The following is a 25,637-nucleotide window of genomic DNA, read 5'->3' as shown; positions in this document are numbered from 1 at the left end:
GCTCTTTCAGGTTGAATGGGGACCGTCGGTAGACAGACATTATTAGGTGTCTCAGGTCAGGAGATGTTCGATTGGGTTCAAGCCCAGGCTCTGGGCCACTTAAAGACATTCACAGAGTTGTCCATAAGCCACTCTTGCATTGTATTAGCTGTGTGCTTATAGGGTCATTGTCCTGTTGGAAGGTGAACCTTCTGCCCAGTCTGAGGTTCTGAATGCTCTGGACTAGACTTTTATTAAAGTCCCCATGAAATCAAAATTGACCCTATATTTACTTTGTTAGCGCATATTACTAGTCTTGTGGTGAACAATTAATCTGTGCAAGTAAATATTAAAAAAAAAAAAAGTTTTTACCATGGTAATCTTTAGTCAAAATCTGAAAAGTTACTTCCGGGTCTGGAATGGCGTGGTTTGAAAATGCTTAACCACTCCCCTCAAACCGTTAGTCTGCTATGAGCAGAGATGGAGAGGAGGAGCGCTAGAGTAAAACCCTGCCCTCTGTTCAATATTCCGTTTCACTTGGAAATACGCCATAACACTGGAGAAAAGTCGTTTGCAACTTCCAGTTCACGGGGGCTTTAAGGCTAACTCTATATTTTGCTGCGTTGAGGTTTCCTTCCCTGATGAGTCCCCCAGTCCTTGAAAACACCCCCACATTATGATACTGCTATCACCACACTTTACTGGGATGGCATTGTGCAGGTGATGAGCAGTGCCTAGTTTCCTCTACATGATGCTTGGAACTAGGGTTCGTCAGACCAGAGAATATTGTTTCTCACTGTCAGAAAGAGTCCTTCAGGTGCTTTTTTGCAAGGAGAGGCTTGCATTCTGCCATTAAGCCCATTGGTATTGCAGTGATTTTTGTCCTTCTGTAAATTTCTCCTATCTACATAAATGATCATGGAGCTAAACCAGAGTGACCATCAGCTTCTTGGTCATCACTCTAACCAAGGCCCTTCTCCATCGATTGCTCAGCTCTAGGAAGAGTCCTGGTTGTTCCAAACTTCTTCCATTAAGAATTGTGGAGGCTACATGCTTTTGTGAATCTTCAATACAGCAGAATGTGTTGTTTTTTTGTAGTCTTCCCCAGATCTGTCTTAACACAATCCTGTCTCTGAGCTCTACAGCCAGTTCCTTTGACCTCATGGCTTGGTTTTACAATTTCAGCTGTTAGACCCTTTATGTGTGTGTGCCTTTCCAAATCATACCCATTCAATTGAATTTGCCACAGATTAACTCCACCTGAACTGTAGTAACATCTACAAGCGATAGTACTGAATGCTACTGAGCTGAATTTCAAGTGTCCCAGAAAAGGGTATGAATACTTATGCAATATAATTATATAAAAAAAAAATACATATAAATTTGCAAAGCTATCACAAATATGTTGTTTGCTTTGTCATTATAGTGTATGGAGTGTAGATTAATGTGAAAAAAAAAGGAATTTAAAGTAGTTTAAATAAGGCAACAACATTAAGGTGAAAATGAAGGTTTTTGAATACTTTCACAAGCCACTGTATATTTATGCACATGTGTAAATAGTCTAGTCTGTTTGGTTCTATTAATTCTGCATCTTTAGTATTATACTCTGCACATGATGGGTATTTTTTGCTGAATTATATTGAACACAACAAACTTGCACGCTACGTTTACATGTTACGTCAGTTTAATAAGAGCGTTTCGGACAGGGAAAACCATCCATTAGTCACCAAGCTATTCAATCTTTTAAATCGTATACTTTTTTTATTTAACATTGTTTTTATTAGTAAATCATTAAAAAAAGAACAACAGTGTTTTAATACGGCGCTGTTGTCTCTCACAGTATGTTATAATGGACGCGAGCAGTTCTGACACCCCCCGCGCTGCTCATAATGGTATGAGCCGCATCGCACGCTGACTGGAAACATGTGGCTTACTGTGTTTTTTGGATAGTAGAGTCTCAATTTGCCGGTTTGTCATGTTGAGAAACACGTCGCATCTTTTGGTCAATAACTTAGTGATACAGTCTGTAAAACGACTGAAGACCAAGAACACACAGTTGTCACGCCGACAGACAGGAACTGAAGGGCCTTTAACGGTCTCTCTGGATCAGACAGGTGAAGCCTGCGATTCGTTATTTTCCTGCTGCTCGAGGTACGTCTTCTTTTCAATCTAAATAATGAATCAGCCGACATCTGCACAGATTGTTACGGTTATTCGAAAGGTTTTGGAGAATTCCAGATTTGCTTGTAAAGTAAGCAGATTGCCACGTTGCAACGGTGCTGCTTGCATGGCATTGATTAGAAGAGAGTCACTCCCCTTGACCCCTCAAGAATCGTGTTCATTTAGGATCCGGTCTGTTTGATATGGATTCTGGGCGTTTAAATCACGGGGATGTCTGCTGCAACGTGGGCTTGTTGGAGGCGCAGTTCACTTGGCGCCCTCACGGCGGCGCTGCTGCGCCACTTTAAAAATGAGAATTCAGTTTGTTTATTAGACCAGTCAAGCCAAAAGTGACACTTCATATTATATAAAGCAGGTTTTTTAAAACTTTTTTATGCCAAGGACCCCAACATATGGTAATCACTTGAGTAGCCTAATATATAATGGTTACTGTATATTTTAAGATTTAAAAAAACTTACAAAATCTTAAGTGTAATATAGAGATGTTGTTTCCAAAATTAAATAAATGGATTTTATGTCACTGTACTGAGGCCAAAACAAATTATTGATTTTTTTTTTAACTAAAATGTCAATAATTATTAATAAATGTATTATAAAAAAATATATCTTGAGAACGTTTATTTTCTATGAAATTGGCAAATTGTTTTTTTTTCTACATAGTATTAAAGTGGGATGTTCAAAAAAACGGATTTGGTGTTTTGTTAATCCATTAATTTCCATTTGGTCTTTAGAAACTGTATACTCAGAATGTGGCACTTTGAATGACCCACAGCTGTAGTCTTAGTTCAGACTAAAGTCTAAAGACTAAAGTCTAAAGACTAATGTCTGCCACTGACAGCTCATATGTGGCTCTAAGATTCACTCATATCTTTTTTTTATATGCATTTAGAGATCATTCCTCATATTGTGTGAGCTGATTGGTCGTGACCATGAGGAGGTGTAAGAATTGTGGAGGGACGGACATTGATGTGGACCAGGCACGGGGTGATGCCGTGTGCATGAGCTGCGGCTCCGTGCTGGAGGACAACATCATCGTTTCCGAGGTAACCTTCGTGGAGAACAGTGGAGGAGGATCGTCCGCCGTAGGGCAGTTTGTCGCTGGTGACTGTGAGTGATAGTTCATCTACACCATTTTCTTACTGAAATTGTTTAATTTGTTAATGAGGGAATAATCTTTCTTTTTTTTTTTTTTTTAGCTTATGAGGTTAACAAAATGTGTTATTTGAGTGTATCTAAGGGGACCAAACCAAAAGCTATATGATATTGTCCTCTATCTCACCATCCATTAGATAGGGTTGTTATGAACCTTGACTGGAAACAGGTCCAGTTCTCAAATGTTAGCCTGTGAAATCTTTTTTTATATTATAATAATCTGCTTCCACTTTTATACTTTGGGTACTTTCTGAGGAATTTCTAGTCTTGCAGTTTTGGATAATTTCATTTTCCTGAATTATTTAATTGTCCTGAAATCTTCCCACATGTTTGAAAAGTTTGTATATGGCAACTTTTTTTTTTCTTTTTTAAATGACACACTATGATAAATCAAATGTGTGGTAAAAGTTTTATAATCAAAATAATATCATGTTGAAATATACAAATAGTTCCTCTCCAAACTCATTTAAAGGTGCAGTAAGCAATTTCAGAGAAGTGCTTAAAGACAGAGGACCAAAACACATTAATAGCCAATCAGCAGTAGGGGGTGTCCACTCCACTCCGCGCACGTCTTGCATAGCATGTTTGAGAATTTGAGGGCGGAGCTATCAAGATAGGGGTGTGATCCTTTTGGGTAGGGGCGTGTTTGTTTTGGTGTTTTCAAATATCAAAAGCATTTCTCAGAAACTTACTGCATCTTTAAAGGGCATATTGCAAGGTTTTTTTTTTCTTTCAAAATTAAAGCTGCAGTCCGTAACTTTTTTGGGTTAAAAATTATCCAAAATACATTTTTGAGTTAGTACATAACCAGCCAGTGTTCAAAACTATCTGCTTGCCTTAGCTCGATTCAAAACGGTAAGCTTGTAATAATGTTTTTAATTTCAGTGGTACTGGTGGATTTCCGCGGGGAATTCGAGCATGTCTTTGCGTCATTACGTCACATCTGTACACATAAAGAAGGAGTTTCGGCTAGTCGGCTATATTGCGTGTGAGGATGTTGGAGGTGGAGATTTATAGCCTTTTCTCACAGCACTTGATATAAACGTATCAATTTGATGGCGGATCCAGAAACGTTCAAACGACAATCACCAGTGATAACTGGAGTTTCATCTATTGTAAACGCAAAAGACTTCGGACTGGCTACAGAAAAAAAGAGACTGCAACCGGCCCATGCGAAAACAAGGATAAATATTGGAAGGGCATTACATGTAGTCACGCAATGCTGATGTTGTTAACATTAACAATTTGAGAACAAAGTATAATTTGCACGGTTTGACGTGATATGATAAGCGATCGTTAGATTTAATCAGCGCGATTTACTTCAATGCTTTTTTTCCCTTAGTTGGTCAGAACAAAAGTGGATGTTACTTGTTCAGACGATATTTTCCGGTGAAAATTCTTATGTTGGTCATACTTCCAAAAAAAGTAGAATCTGTGATTGCGAATGACAGTATCCACACCGGCGCGGTGACTGACAGCCGCACATTCTCCTCAAAACATTGGATTAATCGTTGCTGTGCCTTGCTGAGGCACAACCCATGTAAAGTTGATAATTCCACGAATAACTGCAATTGCAGATTTCGAACAGAGATGGCGACAAAGAGCAAAAACTACAGACTGCAGCTTTAATACATAAACTTGTATGAAAATATCATATAACAAGTTAATACAGAATTTAAAATTGTTTTGCAAGACATAATGTCACAAATTTAGTAGAAAACGTGACAGTTTCCTTGACCGTGTTGAAAAACCACTTTATTTTTTTTAAACATTGCGTCATTTTACATCACGAGAGGGAGTCGTTTGCCGGCGCTCTGCGTTTGCTCAGTGCAGAGTAGGTTGATATTCAGTTGGAGCGGTTGTGATTTCTGTGTGTTTTCGGCAGTTATTGTATTTCAATTTATAATCGTCATGGTAAATGATTGTGTTTGTGGAGGTCGCACAAACTCCAGCCTGTCAGGACATCGAGTCCACAGGTTTTGCTCCACAGAAAAAGGACGGCGCTATCTTCTGTGCCTGGGTGCATTTTGTGCAAGTGAAGAGATGGGACTTCACTTCTGCATCTGTTTCGAAAAACGCGGTAGTGTGTAGCGTTCAATTTAGACCGGAAGATTATAATCCCGGCGATATAATGGAGTTCAACATAGGGTGCCGAAGCAAGAACCAAGTGAGACTCCGGGTGGTGCGGTTCCTTCGGTGCACACAAAACGTGCCTTGTCTTAATTTAATTCATGAACATATCCTTCATAAACTTTTAATGTAATGCTTTTATGTGTGTTATTAGTCTGCAGCGAAACTTCTTATTATCATAAATAGTTCTATAATTAATTTTCAATCTGTAAAAAAAACACTTTAAGTTTTCATTTTTGTGTTGGCTGTTTCTGCATAAAAAGTTTTTATGCAGTGATTGTGATTATTTTTGTATTCATTGTCTCCAAATCGGGGTCATTCAAAGCCTTTATAAAGTCTCATAATGGCTGACACAACACATGCTGGTAAGGGTCCAATACTAGCTTTGCTATATCCTGATACATAATAATAATCTACAATATTGTGATCTGAGCATAGTGTTACAAATCGTCAGCTAACGTGTATATATCTATAAGCTAACACTGCCCTGTTCTCCTCACACCACAACTCAATTAGTCTCATCTGACCGTTGTTTTGTCTAATCCTGGCATGTCCCTGTTCTCTTGGCTGCATAGGCTCATAATTATATGGCTGATAAATACGAGTGAACATTTACAGTTTCCTCAACCTCCTAACTGTCATTGCGATCCAATGCTTTCCTTTTGTTTTAATTGGCCGCATTCCCTCCCGTTACCTCACTTCCGGTTTTGGTGATTTTCAGATGCGGAAGGAAAATTTTCCCACAAAAACGACTCCAGAAGCCTTAATAGCGTTTTATAAGTATATATTTAAAGCAAATCTAGTTCCTACATTCTTTTTCTATACATTGAGTCACTGGGTACTCAAACCTGCAATATGACCTTTAAGTGAGTTGAGTTTTAATTATTTTTTTTGAACTGCAGTACCGTCTTTGAACACCAGATGGCTGCCAAGTTGTTGTTTTTTAAAACTAATGTTCTGCAATGGTGGTCATGTGCAACAAACTTTCATAATTATTCTGAAAAACAGGTCACTTCGCTTCCGGTTCAGGTCTTTTGAATCTGCTTTGTTAAATATAGAGCCGTTTTAATCAAGATACCTTCAAAGGAGCGAGCAACACCATTGTCCATCTCATATGCAGATTGATATCAAGAAGTTTTTATTTTTCTTCTCACTAACATTTGGATATTAAAATTGAATCAAATTTATATTTTATATTTATATTTAATTTACTACTAATAAAAATAACTAGCTAGGTTAGCTGGTTGCTTTAAAAGTGCTTAGATATCGCCGTCAGGTCATACTGCTGTTAACACTTTCTCCAATAAGCTGTTGCAGTGAGACATGTTTTCCTGTTTGTTCATGTGACATTCAACATAAAGCCTGTGAAAACATTTTATAGTGGAAGTTGACTTTCAACAGCTCATGTAGTTTAAAAATGGCAAATATTAATTTTGAATATAAGTGTTGTTTTTACCTTTCTAAGTATTGGGTAAGATAACGTGTATTAGGCAAGGCAAGTTTATTTGTATAGATTATACACAATAGTTATAAAAACAAACATATTTAAAAAAATATTTTAAATCCTTTAAGAACATACAAATATTAATTGGAAGAGATTGATTAAAACAAATAAGAACAAACCAAAAGCATTGATAAAAGAACATAGACTATAGTTCTTAGTTATGAAAAGTATATTTTTCTGTTCTCATAATATTAGTTTTAGTATTAATATATTTTATTTTTGCTTTGTTGTAGCATCTGGAAATGTTCCATCATTGGGAGGAAACTTCCACACCGGCGTTGGGAGGGAATCCAGGGCGGCCACTCTACAGAATGGTGAGCGTTCATAATATACAGTATTTTCCATTCCTGAAGAATTCATATGTCCTTCATATAGACTTAATTTACACTTCATGATAGTCAGAAAGCAGACATAAAGCATAGACACTGACATTCAAAAGTTTGGGATTAGTACGATTTTTTTTAATACTTTTTGAAAGATTCCTATGCCCACTAATTCCAAATAATATTTTTTTCCCAGGATTCTTTGATTTAAAAGAAAGTTTAAAAGAACAGCATCCAAACAGAACTCATTTATAACAATATAAATGTCTTTAATGTCTCTTTTGGCCATTTTAATGTGTCCATGCAGGCTGAATAAAAGTATCAATTTCTTTCAGAAAAAAAATCATGGTGATCCCAAATGTATATTAATTGTAGTGTATGTAACTTTTCTTTCTATGTGACTTAAGGTAACTTAGCCTATCTATAAACCTTTCATGTGACATTTTTTTAATCTAAATATTTTAATCGCTTGCTTAATTCATTCATACAGAGCTTTTGATGTTAACTTATTCCTTTATCATACAAATGTCATGTTTTTTGGCAAAAGATGTCATTGTGACATCTATATTGGGCTTTTTTTTAATTTAAGGGTTAAATTGAGTGTGCCAAAGCATCTCCTATGTGCTTTGGCACACTCAATTTAACGATATTGTGTGTTACATATGTCCGTATAATATTCCGTTTCATTGAACTACATGATTAAACAAGATAGTAGTTAAGTATATGTGTTCTGTGTTTATAAGAAAGGGGGATTCTTTGGAAGCTGTGGGCTTGTGTAATGTGGTTTCAAGTTAAGCGTGTGAAGTTCGTTTCAGCCAGATGGTAATGGTTGTTTTTGAAAGAGGCTTATTAAGCCTGAGAAGTCAGAAGGTGTGGTGGGTTTATGTGCTTTTGTGTAGTAAACCGATGAATCAGTTTGGTCAGACAACCGTATGGTCTGTGTGTGTGCTGGGAGGGAAATGCGGAGGCCACTTTATGTGTGTGTGAGGGAATGTACACGTGTGATTAATGGCCTCATGTCTGCATCGAGATTTATACTATCTGTGTGTGGTGAGAGAACAAAAGTTGCTCTGTGAGATCTTGAATCTGTATAAACAGACCTGCTTTCAGCTTGAAGATGCTCTCCTCCCATTCTGAAGGGCCGAACAGCCCGTCTACAGCAGGTGCTCATATATAATGTAACTAGACCCGTAATTTGTAGTAACGCATATAATTTCAATATGTATTTTTATTATGGTTAAACTATCAGTTTTTGGTGTTAACTGTTAGAATAGTAGAGGTGCTGTATAAGCATTACTAATAGTTGACTGCACCTTAAACTAGGATAGGGAAATATATTAAAAACACACACTTCTCTGTATTAAATGTATTAAAAAACATATCAAAATACAGATAGGAATAAAAAAGTTTGTATAAGTCTTAAAAAACACAAAAATCTATGATTTAGCTCTTCTTATTAAATAAAAATGATTTAGCTCTTGAAGTCAGCATTAAATTAAAATCTTTTCGATTTTCTAAATGCGTGTTATAGATCTTATTTTGAACGATCCATCCGTGCATAGTTTCATTTTTATTTTTTTTTGGTCAATTATCAGATTTTTCTTCAATATGTCTTTTTTCAGACTTGCACCAAACTCTCCAGTTTTACTCCTATCTGTATTTTGATGTGAATTTTTTTTTTTTTTTTTTTAGGGGGGGATTTGTTCATATTCCATTCACCTGATTTATGCATTATTTTATTCCTAAAAACATGGTGAAAATTGATTTTTATTTTTTTTCCTGGCTGTTGACAATATTTTCTGATTTATGGAGTGATTCAAATAGATAACCAAAATCACCTCTATAAAAAAAAAAAACTTTTAATGGTAATATGCCAACAATAGAATCTAGAATTTTGTACCTGGTTTTATCCAATGTTTAGACTTCCATTCCGGAAATCAATATTTTTTCTTTTTGGATAATCTGTTACATTCAAATGTACATCGCAGCACGGAAAAAAAGTTGCTACTTCTGTTTCGTCGCGATTTGGAAAACCAGGAATAATCTGTGAGGCAATGGTCTTCCTCTCTGTCTGGTTTAAAATAATGAATTGAAGTAAAAAAAAAAAAAAGTTCTATATTTGTTTGATTTAAACGCAACAGAGTTGGACTGGTAACCTAAAGTTTGCTGGTTCAACCCCAAGAAAGGGCAAACCAGGAGCTTTCACCATTTGTGTGTTTCCACTATTAACTTTCGAGGGGCAAAACCTGCAGTAAATGTGCTTTGAATAAGTCTGACTGTGATGTTTTGGTTTTCTTTTTTTTAGCTAAGCGACAGATAAACCATCTTGGTCATCAGATACAAATGAATCAGCACTGTTTGGACACCGCCTTCAACTTTTACAAGATGGCACTCTGCAAGCATCTGACCAAAGGACGCAAATCATCCCATGTTATCGCCGCCTGCCTCTACCTCGTCTGTCGGACGGAGGGAACACCTCGTATCCTTTTGACCATGAGGTGATGAAAGCACTTAGGGGAAAATAAAGTGTCTGTTATTGAGGGTTATACACCATGAATGATGACGCAGATGATAAAATATTCATAATATGTGACGTATCCGTGTTGGTCAATTGGTTTTAGCTGTGGGTTAAGGCCTGTTCACACCAAGAACGATAACTATACTGGATGGATTCTGATTGGCTGATTGTTTTTATCGTTCATCAGCTGGAAAAAAAATTCTGAAAGTGTTTCCAAGGATATCGTTTCTCTGTGCCGTTATAGCTGTGGTGTGGACTCTGCTAGAACAATTTTTAAAACTATATCTTTATCGGTATAGTTATCATTCTTGGTGTGAATGGGCCTTTAGAGTATAAAATACAGTTCAATGATGGACAGGTGTTTGCAACAGTCAAGAGCTGCTCTCAATCCCACTGTAATGCAGATGTCACAGGTTACATAAACTCAACACTATTTTGACGTTTCCACAATCTTATCCTTTTGTCAGTCTGCCAATCATGGGATTTATAATGGCACTCCTTCAGTATTTTGATCATACATTTGTCTTGTAGTTTTTCAGAAATGATGACTATTTGCAATAATATACTAAAGGATATATATATACACACACACACACACACACATATATATACATAAATATATACATAAATATATATATATATATATATATACACACATATACATTATATGTATGTGTAAATATATATATATATATATATATATATTTATGTGTATATATATATATATATATATATTTACACATACATATAATGTATATGTATGTATATATTTATGTATATATGTGTGTGTGTGTATATATATATATATATATATATATATATATATATATATATATATATATATATATATATATATATATATATATATATATATATATATATATATAAAATATAGAGAGAGAATGCAAAATACCATAAAAAAGAGCAATGGTGACTCAGATTGCGTTCCATGGAAAGAAGATGAAGCGGTAGGTACGGAAGAAGAGAGGTTGAGCAAGAGAGGCCCGCTGTGAGGGTAGATGGTCAAAGGTGTTAGTCAGTCGTCTTGATTTGGTCTCCACACGTACATCTGTCTGCATTCCACAACGCACACAAACACTCACAGCGTCTGATGCTTAGTCATATAGCCTCGGTTCTCCCGTGTGTGAACACTCATGATTATTTTTGTAATAATCATCCTACACTCACACTGACTCACACTGAGTCGAAGTCTAACTCAGGTTGTTATCTTTAATGTGTATGTGTATAAAGCACTTTGTTTCCTGTTTAGCCTGCGCTTCACAAAACCTCATCTGGTGTCCGAGACGGGATTTCGCTTATAAGCGAGTTGGCTTTTTCAGGGTGTTTATGTGTGTTCAAAAAGAAGCAGGAAATAAGGCGGGGTGTATCTCTCAGGAGACTGCATTAGGCCTGTATAAAAAAAAAAGAAAAGTTTTTGTAAGCAGATTAAAAGTAGATTGGAACACCCTGCTTTAGTTTTGTTATAGTTTGTGTTTTATGCCTAGCAGTTGGTGCACATCCTCCAGCATTTTGCCTAATGCGGCGCAAGTTCAAATCTGGATAATGACATTAGAAATCTCTATTATCCCTCACTACCAATGATAAAAAAGCAGTAAATATATCTAAATAAATGTTTTAAATACTGTATGGATTTGTTTTATTTTTTAATTCAAGGTGGGTATTAATGTGTTGTCTTTCTAATGGAAATTGACTCAATGTCCACCAGCGTGAGGTGTAGTAGATAATATTCACGGATGGATGGATGAACGTTTAATTGCACCAGCTGTTATTTTCAGTTATATTATAACTGTTATATTCAGCTGTTATAACTTTAATGACCTATATGTGAAAACGCTTGAGTATTAGGTAATTATTTTTCAGCTTTCTTCTGCCTTTAACAGTCTGAAAATGCCACCACATTATCACTCACATTTGTGTGAATTTGGATTTTCATGGTCAATGCTACTCGCTTTCACTTTTTTGTGCAATTAACAATTAAATGGAGGCAACAGAATCTTTCCGTCTCTCTGAGATTATGCAACATACGTGTTCAGTCAGACATCTGTTTGGGTTATATAAGAACTCATGAGAGAGCTTTCGCTTTCTGCCCAGGAGGAAAAGGGGTGTGTGTGTGTGTGTGTGTGAGAGAGAGAGAGAGAGGCATTGTTGGTCTCAAGCTCTTCTGTACAGGTTCAATTTAGCCAAACATTATTTCTCATTATTTTTCAAACGTTAGTCTGCGAAATGGCTTCTTTCTCTATGGTTAGCTCTAATCTTGCTGAGTTTGTGGATTATTGTAGTTGTTTTCCCATTTTATGCTATTTTTATGTATTTATTATTACTATTTTTTTTCTATGTTGACGCTTAAAACACTGTGATTTCCGTCAAGTAATTATGGAAAACATTAATGGCCTTAGGCTAATTTTGCAATATGTAGGATTTCTCCCTGGAAAGGTCAAATCCTGATCCATCCTAAAAATGAGCATTAATTTAACAGGGTCATCCATAATCCCACAATTTAGGATTATCTTTCACTGTTACCGTGGCAACTGAAAATCCCACAATGACTTTTTAATGGGATGTTTTAATACACTTTGTCTTGATTAGACAGGTGTGCTGGTCTCCATGGATACAGAGTACACGGTTGCCAGGAGACGGGGATTTCCAGAGTTCAGGAGGTGGTGGTTCAGTGAAGCTCTACTCAAAGAGGGAAAATGTCAAGCAAAGAGACCAAATCTGACCAATATCCCTCCCTGTTTCTTGTCGGTCTCTGTCTTCACCAAGTGTCCCTGTGTGTGTGTATGTATGTGTGTATGTATGTGTGTATATATATATATATATATATATACACATTAAAGCTGGCATGAAATGGAAGTTGGTTCTCAAATGAGAAAAAAAAATGCAGGGCAGGATTTTGTACATCGGGAAATGATTGGATCATTGCTGGACTGTTGTCGTTGGGTAATTGCTGCGATCTCAGACAGGTTTCTGGAAGTGAGAGATTATTTTGTCACCCTCGCGCCACTAAAAACGTCATAAGAAAAGGGATGTCGATGCAAGAAGGAGGGGAAAATATTTTGATAGAAGATTACAAGGGCTCATGAATTCAAAAAACAATAATGGGCACGGATATATCATTTATAATAACTGAAATATTCCATAAAAAAGATGAATTGTCGGTTTTGATTTAACTGTGACTTTAAGCCATTATTGCATAATATATTAGGTCCTTACAGACTAAATAGTTAATTTGTGAATAATCCAGTTTCTGAAACGGCTAGAGAATGGTAAGGTCATGAGTTCGCATGCATGCATTTAAACAATTTGTGTTGAATGTGTTGTAAGTCGCTCTAGATAAAATTGTCTGTCAAATACATATGTAAATCCAATTGTGTATGATTTCTTTAACGCACTTTCTCAGACATGCTGCTTGATTTGAGTGACATCCTGCAGGTAAGTTACTTACATCTAAACATGTAAATGCAATCTATCCATCCGATGTAGATTCAGCACTGTTTTTAAGTCAAATAAGCAAGTTTGTGACATTATTCCTTTGAAAGGGGGACAAAAAAAATATTCTGAGGTTTATGTCAATTTTTTACTTACAGCTTTTCACTATATATATATATTTCTTATGCTGATATCATTTTAAAAGAACAGTTTATTAAATTAGAACATAATGCAAATATCATACGCAGTTTGACTATCAATCCAAGACTTTTGAACCCAGTTATTTATAAATTGTGCATGTATTAGTGTGTGAAAGCCATTTTCTTCCAGCTGATGTGGCCGTTTTATATTTTTACCCTCCCAGCTGTCCTATTAAACCCCCTCCCTGCCCCACACGCGAACACGCAGACCCTGTCCACTGCGGTATTTGAGTCATTAGGGGATTTTACCAGAGAAAGGACCCATAAATTCCTTTGCTTTCCCCCAGACAGAGGAGCTCTTTTGAGGCATAAGGCTGTTGCCGCCCCATTTCAGGTCAGGAGTGTGTGAGGGCCATCCTACTTTTCAGTGGTCGTGACCTCTGACATCAACCAAAAAAGATTCCTCTTTAATGCTGTGGGGCCCAGATGGAAGAAATAGGGTGTCTGTGTTTGTGCACGTGAATCATTCTTTATGGATATCTTTATTAAAAATCATTATTAAGGTGGTCCAAGAAGATAAGTGTTGAGTTATATGATGTTTAAAGCTTGTTTTATGAAATATTCTGTTATTGTAGTTCATCCTCACAGATAAGACACAGATATAAAGTTTGTGAGAAAGTAAAGACTGTGGTGATGCTGGTACGCATCCAAACCCCCGAGCTATGAACTCTGCAACCTTCAGCATCTGTTAAAATACATAGCGTTATTACAGTCGTCTTGTCCCTTTATTCATCCTCCTCTCTCTATCTTATCTCTTTCTCTTATTCTCTGTTATATATTCCCATCGTCTGTTTCTCTTTGTGCTCAACAACAAATTTGTGTCTCACTCTTTCTTTCTTGCCCTAGGTGAACGTGTATGTTTTGGGCAAAACCTTCCTCGTTTTAGCCAGGGAGCTGTGCATCAACGCACCAGTTATTGGTAAGCATCAGATATCACAAACAAGTCATTTTGCCCTGTCCCATGATGCTTTGCGGCTCACACAAATTAAACTGGTACTGTGTGAGTATGAGAATGGGTCAGTATAGTGCTGTTGTTACTACCCAGAGGGTAATGTAAAACCTCAATTGAACACTGGATTGATTTGTGCAATGTTTGGTCGTCGTTTTGTCTTTTCCTCACCCTTATGTCATTCCAAACCAGTATGACTGACTTTTGTCTCTGAAACTAAAAGGAAGATATTTGGAAATGTGTCTGATGTTTTCTATGGCCCAAATAATGTTGTTTTGGACCACATTGACTTTTCATTATATGGGCAAACAAACAGTCCCTCCGACTCGAAATAAACAATATCCCGGAGTATATGTTATTCCAGTAACTCCAACAGTTCACTGAACTTAGACATGTTGTGCTGAGAGAAGTGATGAGCATGCGCAGCTGATACTGAGCATGAGCATACTACCGAACGCACAGGTACAGCGGTTCTCGAATCACGTTTGACATACTGAGAACCGATGAGCTGAGCATGCGTTGAATTTTTTTGAGAAGGACGAAATGCATGTTTCTTCATTGTTGAACATCAAGAAGTGTAACAAAATAAAACATGTTGGAAACATGTCTTATCTCTGTATTATTTTAAAGATTGGAAACACAATGAATGGATTGTAAAACTAAACATTTATTATTATACTAAAACATTATTTTCAGGAACGGCTAATTTAATTTATAAGTTGATATAAATCTTTGACGTAAACCCTTGCCAAGGTTTTAAGCGTGCTTCGTAAATGTTTATAATGTGTTTATCAAAACACAACGTATTAAACACACTGGAGAGACATGCATCGACTTTTTAGTTTTGTCGACTGTAATACAGGTTTCAGCAGTTCTAAGCTCAGCACATACAGGCCTACTGCTTGTAGTAGCTGGACAATAACTTTATTCTAGAGCTGCTGTAAAGCCAAAACAATCTCTGTTACTGTAATTTCCTATTATCACCGTAAAGCTGCTTTTAAACAATTTATATTGTTAAAAGCGCTATATAAATGAAGGTGACTTGACTTGAGCGGTTCTCGAGTCAAGACAAGAACTGGTTGTTGCAGCGGTTCTCGAATCACCAGAACAGAACCGAGAACTGTTTCTTTCGGACACGTTCGATACGGAGAACCGATGAGCTGGAGACACTGAGCATGCGTGATAGCACCGTCTCTGAACCGAACTTTCTTTCGGCCAACTGCATGCTGTGCTGATACATGAGCACGGGTGAACCGAGGACTTAAATGGGGGGCCAGATTCGGCGAAATGTACATTTATTTAATAACAAATAAAATAAAATGAATGAAGACCAGTTTATTCACTTTATATCTTTAAAACATGTGAAACATCCGCGTTTGCTTATCGCCTGTAGGGTTCATTTGCAAAACGGAAATGTAAGAAACTTATCCAAGATGATTATGACGATGATTAATGTATTTTTATCCGCCGGGATGATAGAATTGACGTCATTACTTGAGTACGTAAAAGAACTGGTGAAACGATTGAACTGTCCGAAAGAACCGGTTCGTGGAAAAGAACTGGACTTCCCATCACTAATATTTTACCCAGATTTAAACAGTAAAGACAAGTATTATCATAACTGTACACTAGACCAAAGAAAAGGAAAAACTGTTTGATGAATAGAAACCAATGTTTTATGATTTTTCAGGTCACTCAGCATCAAGCTGTCAACAAATAACAATTAAACAACAAGACAGAGGAAAAGCTGTCTAGTTTCAAGTGCAAACCGCCCCACTGTATATGAGTACAGAATAATTAGAAAGAAAATAGGCTTAAATTAAAGTGTGTTTTTTAAAACATGTTTAAAGAAATAAATAAGAATGGGCAGCATTCCATTATGTGTGAGACATAAAAAAAAAATCAGAGGACATTGTTTCTCTTCTAGTAGTGTCTCGTAGCTAATGTGAATGAAGGCAATTATTTGAGAGGAAAAATCCCCCTGCTGTTCATTAATGGATCAGTCTGAGTACTCATGCATAAAATATCAGTTCCGGAATCTGTCCCCCCTGCACCCCTGTCCCATTAGTACTGTCAGAGGAACACTGAAACTGGAAGGTGACTTTCCCACACTGGACTTCTGTCATTCCTTCCTGTCCAAAATAACTTAGCTCGGTCCCATCAAGAACAGCGCTAACCGTGTAGAACGCATCCTGCTCAACCTGTACCGGGTGCTCGAACCGCACGGGGAACGTTGAGCTAGAACCATCCGACACAAATTTGGTCAAGTTTTGTGCCAGGAGCACTCCCTGTCTCTTTAGTTCAATTCGGACGCTATATTCCGCCTTCCCTCCACTGGAGCCGTACAGACCAAGTCCGGCGATGAACACTCGCTTGTCCACGGCGAACTGGATGCTGTCACAGCGGCCGCGGTAGCGCCACTGGTTGCTTCGGTAGGCGGATGACTGGAAACGGTGACAGCGTTGCGCCGCCAGCCCCTTTCTGGATGCATCCGGGAATCCTAGCGACGGTTTCGTAGCAGCCGTGTACCAGAGAAAGATACTGTGCGTTTCCTCAAGGGTTAAAATGTTCGACTGCGCGGCTCCGTCCGCAAATTCCTGCAGTGTCATGGAAGGCAGGCGCACAAGGTGCAACGCCTTTCCCAGCACGGAGCGCTGGTTCTGTGACGTGAGGCTCAAGCCTTGTCTCTGACACTCTGCATCGGCCCATCCCAGGACGGCCTGGAACACCACCGCCTCCTTCACGTTCAGCGTTTCCCTGTGTAAGATGCTTTCCAGTGTGGGCAGGTCAATTTCAGAGAAACCTTCGGAGCGCAGCGCAAGCTCTGCCTGGGCGTCGATCACTTCCCAGCACCTCTGAGTGAGCTCCGGCTCCTCAAACAGCCGACTCTGAGATAGCAACACGCACGCATTTCTCGCCTCCAGGCTCGTCTCGAGGAAACCCACACATGCGCGAGCCAGAGCAGACACCAGGTATTTTTTGGCAGCGTAGAGAGTAGCCAGAACTGTGTCGGGCGACAGCTCTATCTCATCACTGTACATGTATCTGATAAAGAGGAAGATAGAGAGGTTAGGGTAAACTTTAAAGTCCACATGAAACTGAAGTTGCGATCGTCTATTCTTCACTATTGTGACGTCTATCCGAGTGAAATTGCTTCTCGAATGAGGAAAAAAATGTAGGGCGGGACTTGATTTCGTTAATCGGGAATTGATTGAATGGTTGAATCATTATCGTTTGCTATTGCTATGATCTCTTCTGAGTGACAGTTTGTTCTGCTCTCGTGTCAGTAAACGCGTCATCAGAGAAGAGAAGTTGTTTTAAGGGGGAGGGGAAGTTATTTTGTTAATTTTTAATAAACACTGCAATATTCCATAAAAAAATCCATTTTGAGTGCAGAGATGTTCTTCCATATGAAGAGAATAAAACCGCTAGGCTAGGTCATACTTCACCAAAACTGATGTGTTTAACATTGTTACTGCTTTAAATAGTGACTTCCAACTTTCCCAGGGATCATTCGCATTCACAATCCAATAAACTATCTTGAATAGCACTGAAATAAGAGGGCGACTCTTAAACCAAGACATCACTGTCAGGGCCTTGGTGAACCCATCTGTGCTGCTTGGCATGAAAGCCGAGTTGCCCTGTTATTAATGCCCGGATGTGATTAGTGAGTCTTACTTGAGCAGGATGAGAAACGCAGCGGGTTCCACATCTGGAATATGGATATCAGAGTCCGCTTCCGCGAGATCCCCGTAAAACATGGCACAGAAAACAGAGCTCCCCACCGCCAGCACATACTGAGAAAGGGAGAAGAGGCAATCCGTCAGCGTTTTATCTCTTTTCCCAAGCGTTTACTGGATTGTCTCCCTTATCTGACACCTATTTCAGGCCCACTGATAAGCTGTTGGGTCGAATCGGGTTTGTTCGATTTGGGAGACATCCAAAATAATGTTGTGGTTATTGTAGGGGAGAGGTGTGTGTGTGTGGACTCACCTTGTGTGCCGGGACCCTTTCCGATTCGCCGGGGGGACCAACAATGAAATGAACATCTGCCATTTGTTCATTATTGAACATTAGTGCATTTCTGCATAAAGTAAAAAAGAAATTTAGCCTTGGTGTTATTAATAAATAAAATAAATATTTAATTTGAAAGAAAAGAATGTAATATTATACAATTTAATTGTTTAGATATTAAGTATCTTTTAATGTTTTTATTACTTTCCTTGATTATATTATCTTATACTAAACTAAATGAATAATATCTGAACATTTATCAAAATATTTGATCACTATATTTGGGTTGGTGTCACTTTTAACTTTTAAAAAACTATACAAATGTAATAAATAATGTAATAAATGTTCAGACATTATGTATCGATTTAATGTCTTGCCTCTCTCGTAACGTCGGGTGCGCGGAGTGCCAGCTGGGAACCTCCACGTTGTTGTTGTTGATGTTTTGCTCTGTGGTCGGTGTGGTGGCGGTGCACGCGGTGGTCTGCGCGACCGGCTCCGCGCTCTTCTTCTCGGGCAGACTCAGCATCACGGTCCCGTTCTTCTGCACCGTGGCGTGATCGTTCACGGGGTACAATTCCGCTGCCATCCTTTTCTTCAGGGAAAGAGATAGGATGTTATAGCACACAGACAACCTGCCGGGGTGCTTGCTTGTCCGCTTCAACTTCTTTAACGTTTCGGGGAGCAAGAGTATAAAAGTCACGCATTTCATGATCCGGCCATGATGGGACAGCCTGCATTCCGGCGCAGCGGGCATCAGAACAAAAATACCAAAAGTTTTTGTTTTGTATATATATATATATATATATAAAAAAAAAAAATCAGCTACAACCGTGGTCCGTGGAATTCCTAAATAATATTGCGTATTGTCCTTGGAAACAAAAGCAGCTCCACTGTCCTTAAACGGTCACATAAATATTTGTGATTTTAAGGATTATTTCATAGATGCCATCCTCTTTTCCCTAATCACATACTCTCCCATCCCACACCGAAAATCCAATCCAAATCGGTTTAAAATCACTTAGGAATAACACAAGAAATATATATATAAAATATAGAGTCTGTAGTCTTAAATAACGGCCCAGCGGACTTTTCCTCTGCCGTGTCTTCACAGAATGATGAAGTTTGAGTTTATTTTGAGCTCTCTCTCTCTCTCGTCTGACGTCAGCAGTGGAGGGTTGTCTCCATCCCTCCTGTAAATTCTGTGTTGCCGTGTCCGGCTATTATAAGTAACTCTTGTCTGGGATTTTACACATGGTTATTCATGTTGTTTTGGGGATTTTTCGCAGTATGTATATGTGAATATATACATATATATGTGAAAAAGTGAATTTTATTTTTCTTCTAAAAGGATTTAAATGTATTGAAAATACGTCTGAAACAGATTGTTTGATGTTCTTGTTGGATCTGGCAACCCTGCGTAAATGGCTCTCTGTGGACTGTGCTGTGATGTTGATTTTTTTTTTATCCTTCATATGTAACCTACATTATAACTTTACAATATTAACAATCTCAACGTCTCCTTTAATGATCCGAGTCAAGGCAAATATATTTGTTTTTTGCGCATCAAATTCTAAGTTCGTCAGTACGCGTCGTTTCTTTCGTTCCACGATATTTTTTTTTGTCATTTACACTCACGATGCAACTTAGTTCTAACACTAAAACATATCTATTTATATGCAATGTATTTGTATTCAGACATCGAGCGATGCATTTAAACTCGCGCGCTGCAGACTTACAAACCAGATGCTTTCTGTAAATGTAACGTTTACGTCACACTAAACTGTTCTACTTGTGCAACCAGTGAAAAATCTTGCGTGTTCTTACCTCAAATTCTGTATTTTATGCGTTGGTTTGTTTTCATCACACGGCTGAGATAATACCCTCGACTCAAAGCGATGTCAAAAGTTTTACTGCTCCTGTCGTGATGGAGTCAGAAACCGGACGAGGGCTGGACTTGTGGAAATACTGTAGTGCGCACGACTGCTATCCGTATTCCCAATAAAGTCCTCGCGCAGAATGAGGCTTTTCTCTCTCCCCGGTCTCTTCTTTTCCCCCACAGACAGCACAGACGGATCTAAGCGGCTTATGTGAACATATGTAGTGGGGAATGGGGATTAGTTCAGAGTGTCCCAACCTTTCTTGATTTATGTACCTCCACAGTTCCGTCAGTAAGGCCAAATACCGTTACTGAATATATGTGACCCTGGATCACAAAACCAGTCTTATGTTGCACGGGTATATTTGTGGCAATAGCCAATAATACATTGTATGGGTCAAAATTATAGATTTTTCTTTTATGCCAAAAATCATTAGGATATTAAGTAAGGATCATGTTCCATGAAGATATTTTGTAAATTTCCCACCTTAAATATATAAAACATTTATTTTTGTGAATGGATGCAGCACTATTGCCAATAGAAATGGACAACTTTAAAGGCGATTTTCTCAATATTTCGATTTTTCTGTACCCTCAGATTCCAGATTTTCAAATAGTTGTACCTCGGCCAAATATTGTCCTATCCTAACAAACCATACATCAATGGAAAGATTATGTATTCAGCTTTCAGATGATGTATAAATCTCAATTTTAAAAAATTACCCATAAGACTGGTTTTGTGGTCCAGGGTCACATATATGTGTACAAACACACACACACACACACACACACACACACACACACACACACACACACACACACACACACACACACACACACACACACACACACACTCACACACACTCACACACACACACACACACACACACACACACACACACACACACACACACACACTCACACACACACACACACACACACACACACACACACGCACGCACACACAAATGTGTTTGAGACCCAGATTTTTTTTTTTTTCCCCTGTCATTACACTGTTAAGAGTATAAGAAACAAATGGGGGGAAAAACATTTTTTTTTTAATTATATTTTATTCATGTTAATCTATATCCACTGTAGTGGACACCAGGACTTAAAAAATACAATGACAAGGAATGACATGTATAGGCAAACCCAATGGGATTTCACCAATCAGTTTTTAAGTTTCAGGATTTTTTTAACCAAACTTTGTGTAAAGATGATTCTCAACTGTGTTATGAAAGATATCATGGAAATAATTGATACACCATTATACTTCATGTAATATGCATGTAAACATGGCCATAAATGCCATTCCCATTCAATACAATGTGTCTATACACTGTATCTAATTAGCATATTAATGTGTTCTTGGGGCAACATGTAATGAAAAAAGAAGTTTAATAATGTGAGTAATAATTGCAACATTTTATAATAATATCTAATATTTCATAGGAATATTGATTCATATATTTCCGTATTCACTTGTTGTGTCTCCAAAATGCCTGATAAACATGATTCAAGGCCTGATGTCCACTACAGTGGACATGTATGAAACCAATGTCCTGTTTTGTAACCGAAAGTCATATTTTGATTAGAAACCCCATATTATTTTCCTGAGATGTTGATTTATGACAAACAATTTGAAAATGAGCTCTTTACAGGACATACGGATTTTAAACTGTGACATGTATGGTGTCAGAGAAATTCTAATAAAGTCTATTCCTCCTGGGTTCCATAATATGTATGTGTGTGTGTGTGTGTGTGTGTGTGTGTGTGTATATAAAATATAAATATATATACACACACACTCACACATATATGTATGCATGCATGTGTGTGTGTGTGTGTGTGTGTGTGTATATATACAGTGTATATATACACACACACACATACATGCATACAGTGCATACATGTTTGTACACACACACTTTTCAAATTAAAGCAGTTAGTATTATTGGTGAAAATAGACCAAAATATGTAGCGGCCCCTCAAACTGAAGAATTTTATTGAACCTGTTGATTTGATTGACTGAAGTGTTTGATGGGTAGTAACTAGGAAAAACATTGTATTCTTGTGTAGAAGAGTGAGAGATGAGTAAAACCTCTCGAGTAAATTACCATTACTTATTACTATTAAAATCTGAGATTTATTCATTTAAAAAAAGTTACACCCATAATAATTTTAATGTCGTTTCTGTTTTGTAGTTTTTAACAAATCAAAATCACCCCCATGGAGCCTGATTAAGTACCCCCTGCAGTACACACATCCTTGATTGGGAATCATTGGATTAAATGAAGGATTTGCTGATACTTTGTTAGAGCTAGAAGACTTTTGTGTTTTCCACACAGTGCCATCATCTTTTGAAAGCATTATTGGAAAACCGTCAGAATATTGGAAAAGTCCCTCAACCTGTCATTTTTCTCCCATTAAATCAATTTTGATGGTGTGAGAAACATCTTGTTGTTGGCTAAAGCTCAATAATGGAGAATCTCTGTATGAGTTGTATAGTATTTGATGTGAGTATAAATATGATATTTGTTGTATTATCATGACCAGTGAAATTCCAGTTTATTAAAAGCCTTTGAACTGAACACTCAGTGGTTATGAGCTACAGTATTAGCACTTTAAGATTGTAGGCAAGGGTGTAATATTGTGTCCAATAAAGTATATCTTGCACAAACCCTCACATACCACTCATTAGCAGCTTCAAACCTTAGATTTGACACCGATCGTTATTGAACTGAAAATCCAACAGTGTTTGAGAAAGTCTAGATGTACCTGTCTAGCTTTGTAATTCAGAATTTGTTCCCCTACAGATCCGTGTCTTTATATCCCGCGTTTTGCGCAAATGCTGGAATTTGGAGAGAAGAGCCACGAGGTTTCGATGACGGCACTGCGTCTCCTGCAGAGGATGAAGAGAGACTGGATGCACACGGGACGAAGACCTTCAGGCCTCTGCGGAGCAGGTAACCATGGCAACCCTCCCCTAACGGTGCGACCTCTTTAATGATGTGAGCTAGTGAAGGGTTGCTTTGTTAGATGCGCAAAAACACATACACCATCGCTGAAACATCCACAGTTGGAATGCACGCTCTAGAAACCCCTTTCAGAACTGAAAGTTGTCAATCTGTCGTTGGAAACATTTTAAGATAGTTTCTGTCAAAATCTGTCAAAATCTGTAATTAGATCAGGTCACGCATTTGAAGTGGTTCCCAAATCACCAATCGTGTTTAATGAAAGAGAGAGAATGATTCCTAAAAAAAGTGTTAGCCTTCTCACACTCACTGAGGCCTGATATTTCTTGGCACTGTAAATTGCCTCAGAGATGCAGTGCAGCTAAATTCTGATTTCATCAATGTCATTTTTATTTTCTTGCACTTTCAGTCTTGTGTAAACTTTACACAGGCTGTGAAGTTTGAGTTTCAGTAATTAAGTTTTTAGAATAACTGATGACTCCTGCCTCTCAGCATGATTTTCTCTGCCCCCCCACCCCTTCGCTGCATAACCTGAATAATGAATCTCCCATTAATCTTTCAGGAGCAGTGCTGAGAAAAGAGGAAGCATGAGCCTAAAAGAGTTTGTTTCGCTGCAAGAGATCAGAGACTTGAGAAAGAAAGGGAGACTGACAGAGAGACTGAAAGAATGTGAAAAAGACCCAGAATGAAGATAAACTGAGAGGCAGAGAGGACTGCTGAGTGTGATGAATGCCTCAAGCTTGTTGAATAGTCCTCATCTAGTAGCTGAAACACAGATTGATTTGATATCCTGCAGGGTTAAACAGCAGAGGAGGAAACTGCAGTTTTTTTTAACACAACATGAACCTGGGCCCAAGATAGCGGTCAGTTAGATACAGCTGACACCTCTGGACATACAGTGGAGAGTGGGGTAGAATGTGTTGCCCCTTTAATCTGTCACAACTTAGTACATTTTCTGAATGGCAGGATATATATATATATATATATATATATATATATATATATATATATATATATATATATTATATATATATATAGATAGATAGATAGATAGATAGATAGATAGATAGATAGATAGATAGATAGAGATAGATATATATATATATATAGATATATATAGATATATATAGATAGATAGATAGATCAGCATTAGAACAGCATTTATTTGAAATATACATCTTTTATAACATCATAAATGTCTTAACTGTCACTTTTGATCAAGTTAATGTGTCCTTGCTGAATGAAAAGTATTAATTTCTTGGAAAAAAAACTTCTGAATGGTAGACTACATGATGCATATTAGTGAATTTCCGCTATATAAAACAATGACAAGCAAATATGTACTGTAGTGTTTTCAGGGTAAGCTGTGTCAGTGCTCAACTAATAGTTATAGTAAGTTTTGCCTTCAAATGCAGAAAATACTATTACAAAAACTACAAAAAATGATCAATTATTGCAATACATGGAAATATTTGTCCTGGCTTATTCATAAAAATGTGAATAACGTACTACAAAATATGTCTTTGGAATGAGATTAGCGAGAATTAGTGTGTTAGGGCGATCCCGTTCTCCTCTCTCTCTACCCCACTCTTTCCTGTCAAAATCTCTGCTGTCCTATCCATAAAAGGCCAAAGACAGATTTTTTTTCTTTTTTTTTTAATTGTCATTTTGTTTCTCAAAGCATTACAATAAGTTTAGAGAATGACAGTGAACCATGATGTCATATTTTTAAATTGGTTAATCTTGTAGGGATCATTAAGCTCTAAAATTCATCAGTATCTTTTACATGCTTGCATGCTTTGTGGTGTTGGACATTCTTTAGTTTGTCAGGTAGTTCAGAAGTGCATCTGGCTCTTCATGTTTCTTTAATGAACTTGAGTGAAACAGGCATCAGGGGTTCTGCAGTATTGCAGGTGCATTAAATGTCTGTTTGTTCTGCCTGAGGTGAATCAGTAGGGAGGCAGGTACAGTGGACACACTTTTCTGAAGGCCTATAAATGTTTCATATTTGCCAATTTGTCCTCTCTCCTCCTCTCTCTCTTTCTCTCTCTCGAAGTGAAAGTGTGTATGATGTACTTAAAGTTGTGTGTTTGTGTTCCCTATAGCTCTCTTGGTTGCTGCCCGTATGCATGAGTTCCGTCGCACAATTAAGGAAGTGATCAGCGTGGTGAAAGTCTGTGAGGCCACACTGAGGAAAAGGTGTGTTTTGTCTTAAAATAATCACAGTTTGACCACAAGCTGTGCTCAGTTATTACCATTTTCGTAATATATAGCAGTATCATTAGTGCTATTTCTGGATTTTGGTTTTGCACTTCTTTCTTTCTGAAGCTTTGAATTTAGGCCCGGTTTTGCTGTTCTACGTTTTGACCCCCGGTGTGTTTGATTG

At 37.6% G+C, this 25,637-nt stretch overlaps 2 protein-coding genes across 3 annotated transcripts in view; one reads left to right on the top strand and one right to left on the bottom strand.

The window, feature by feature from the left end:
- Positions 1-1,849: 1,849 nt before the first annotated feature.
- The window catches only part of brf1a (BRF1 general transcription factor IIIB subunit a), a 53,218-nt gene continuing 29,430 nt past the window's right edge, over positions 1,850-25,637 (top strand). The window contains exons 1-8 of the mRNA XM_081350666.1: positions 1,850-2,130; positions 3,050-3,267; positions 7,180-7,260; positions 9,575-9,748; positions 13,209-13,240; positions 14,284-14,356; positions 23,093-23,242; positions 25,357-25,450. Coding sequence (XP_081206792.1) covers positions 3,090-3,267; positions 7,180-7,260; positions 9,575-9,748; positions 13,209-13,240; positions 14,284-14,356; positions 23,093-23,242; positions 25,357-25,450 — 782 coding nt within the window. The 5' untranslated portion in view covers positions 1,850-2,130; positions 3,050-3,089. The remainder of the gene's footprint in view (positions 2,131-3,049; positions 3,268-7,179; positions 7,261-9,574; positions 9,749-13,208; positions 13,241-14,283; positions 14,357-23,092; positions 23,243-25,356; positions 25,451-25,637) is intronic.
- On the bottom strand, positions 15,035-20,570 carry btbd6a (BTB (POZ) domain containing 6a). 2 transcript variants are annotated; one of them, XM_081351965.1, is made up of 5 exons: positions 20,225-20,570; positions 18,778-18,992; positions 18,380-18,470; positions 18,065-18,183; positions 15,035-17,431 (listed from the first exon to the last, which is right to left on the bottom strand). In XM_081351965.1, the coding sequence occupies exons 2-5, from the start codon at positions 18,984-18,986 to the stop codon at positions 16,399-16,401; spliced, it is 1,452 nt and encodes a 483-aa protein (XP_081208091.1). In that variant the 5' UTR covers positions 18,987-18,992; positions 20,225-20,570; the 3' UTR covers positions 15,035-16,398. The 2 variants fall into 2 exon arrangements, with proteins under 2 accessions (XP_081208091.1, XP_081208090.1); XM_081351964.1 differs by lacking the exon at positions 20,225-20,570 and having other exon boundaries at positions 18,778-19,296.

The sequence above is a fragment of the Scardinius erythrophthalmus genome (genome assembly GCF_964197995.2).
Source record: "Scardinius erythrophthalmus genome assembly, chromosome: 21".
Taxonomy (NCBI): domain Eukaryota; kingdom Metazoa; phylum Chordata; class Actinopteri; order Cypriniformes; family Leuciscidae; genus Scardinius; species Scardinius erythrophthalmus.
Note: the sequence above shows the minus strand (reverse complement) of the source record. Positions and strands in the feature narration are given on the sequence as shown.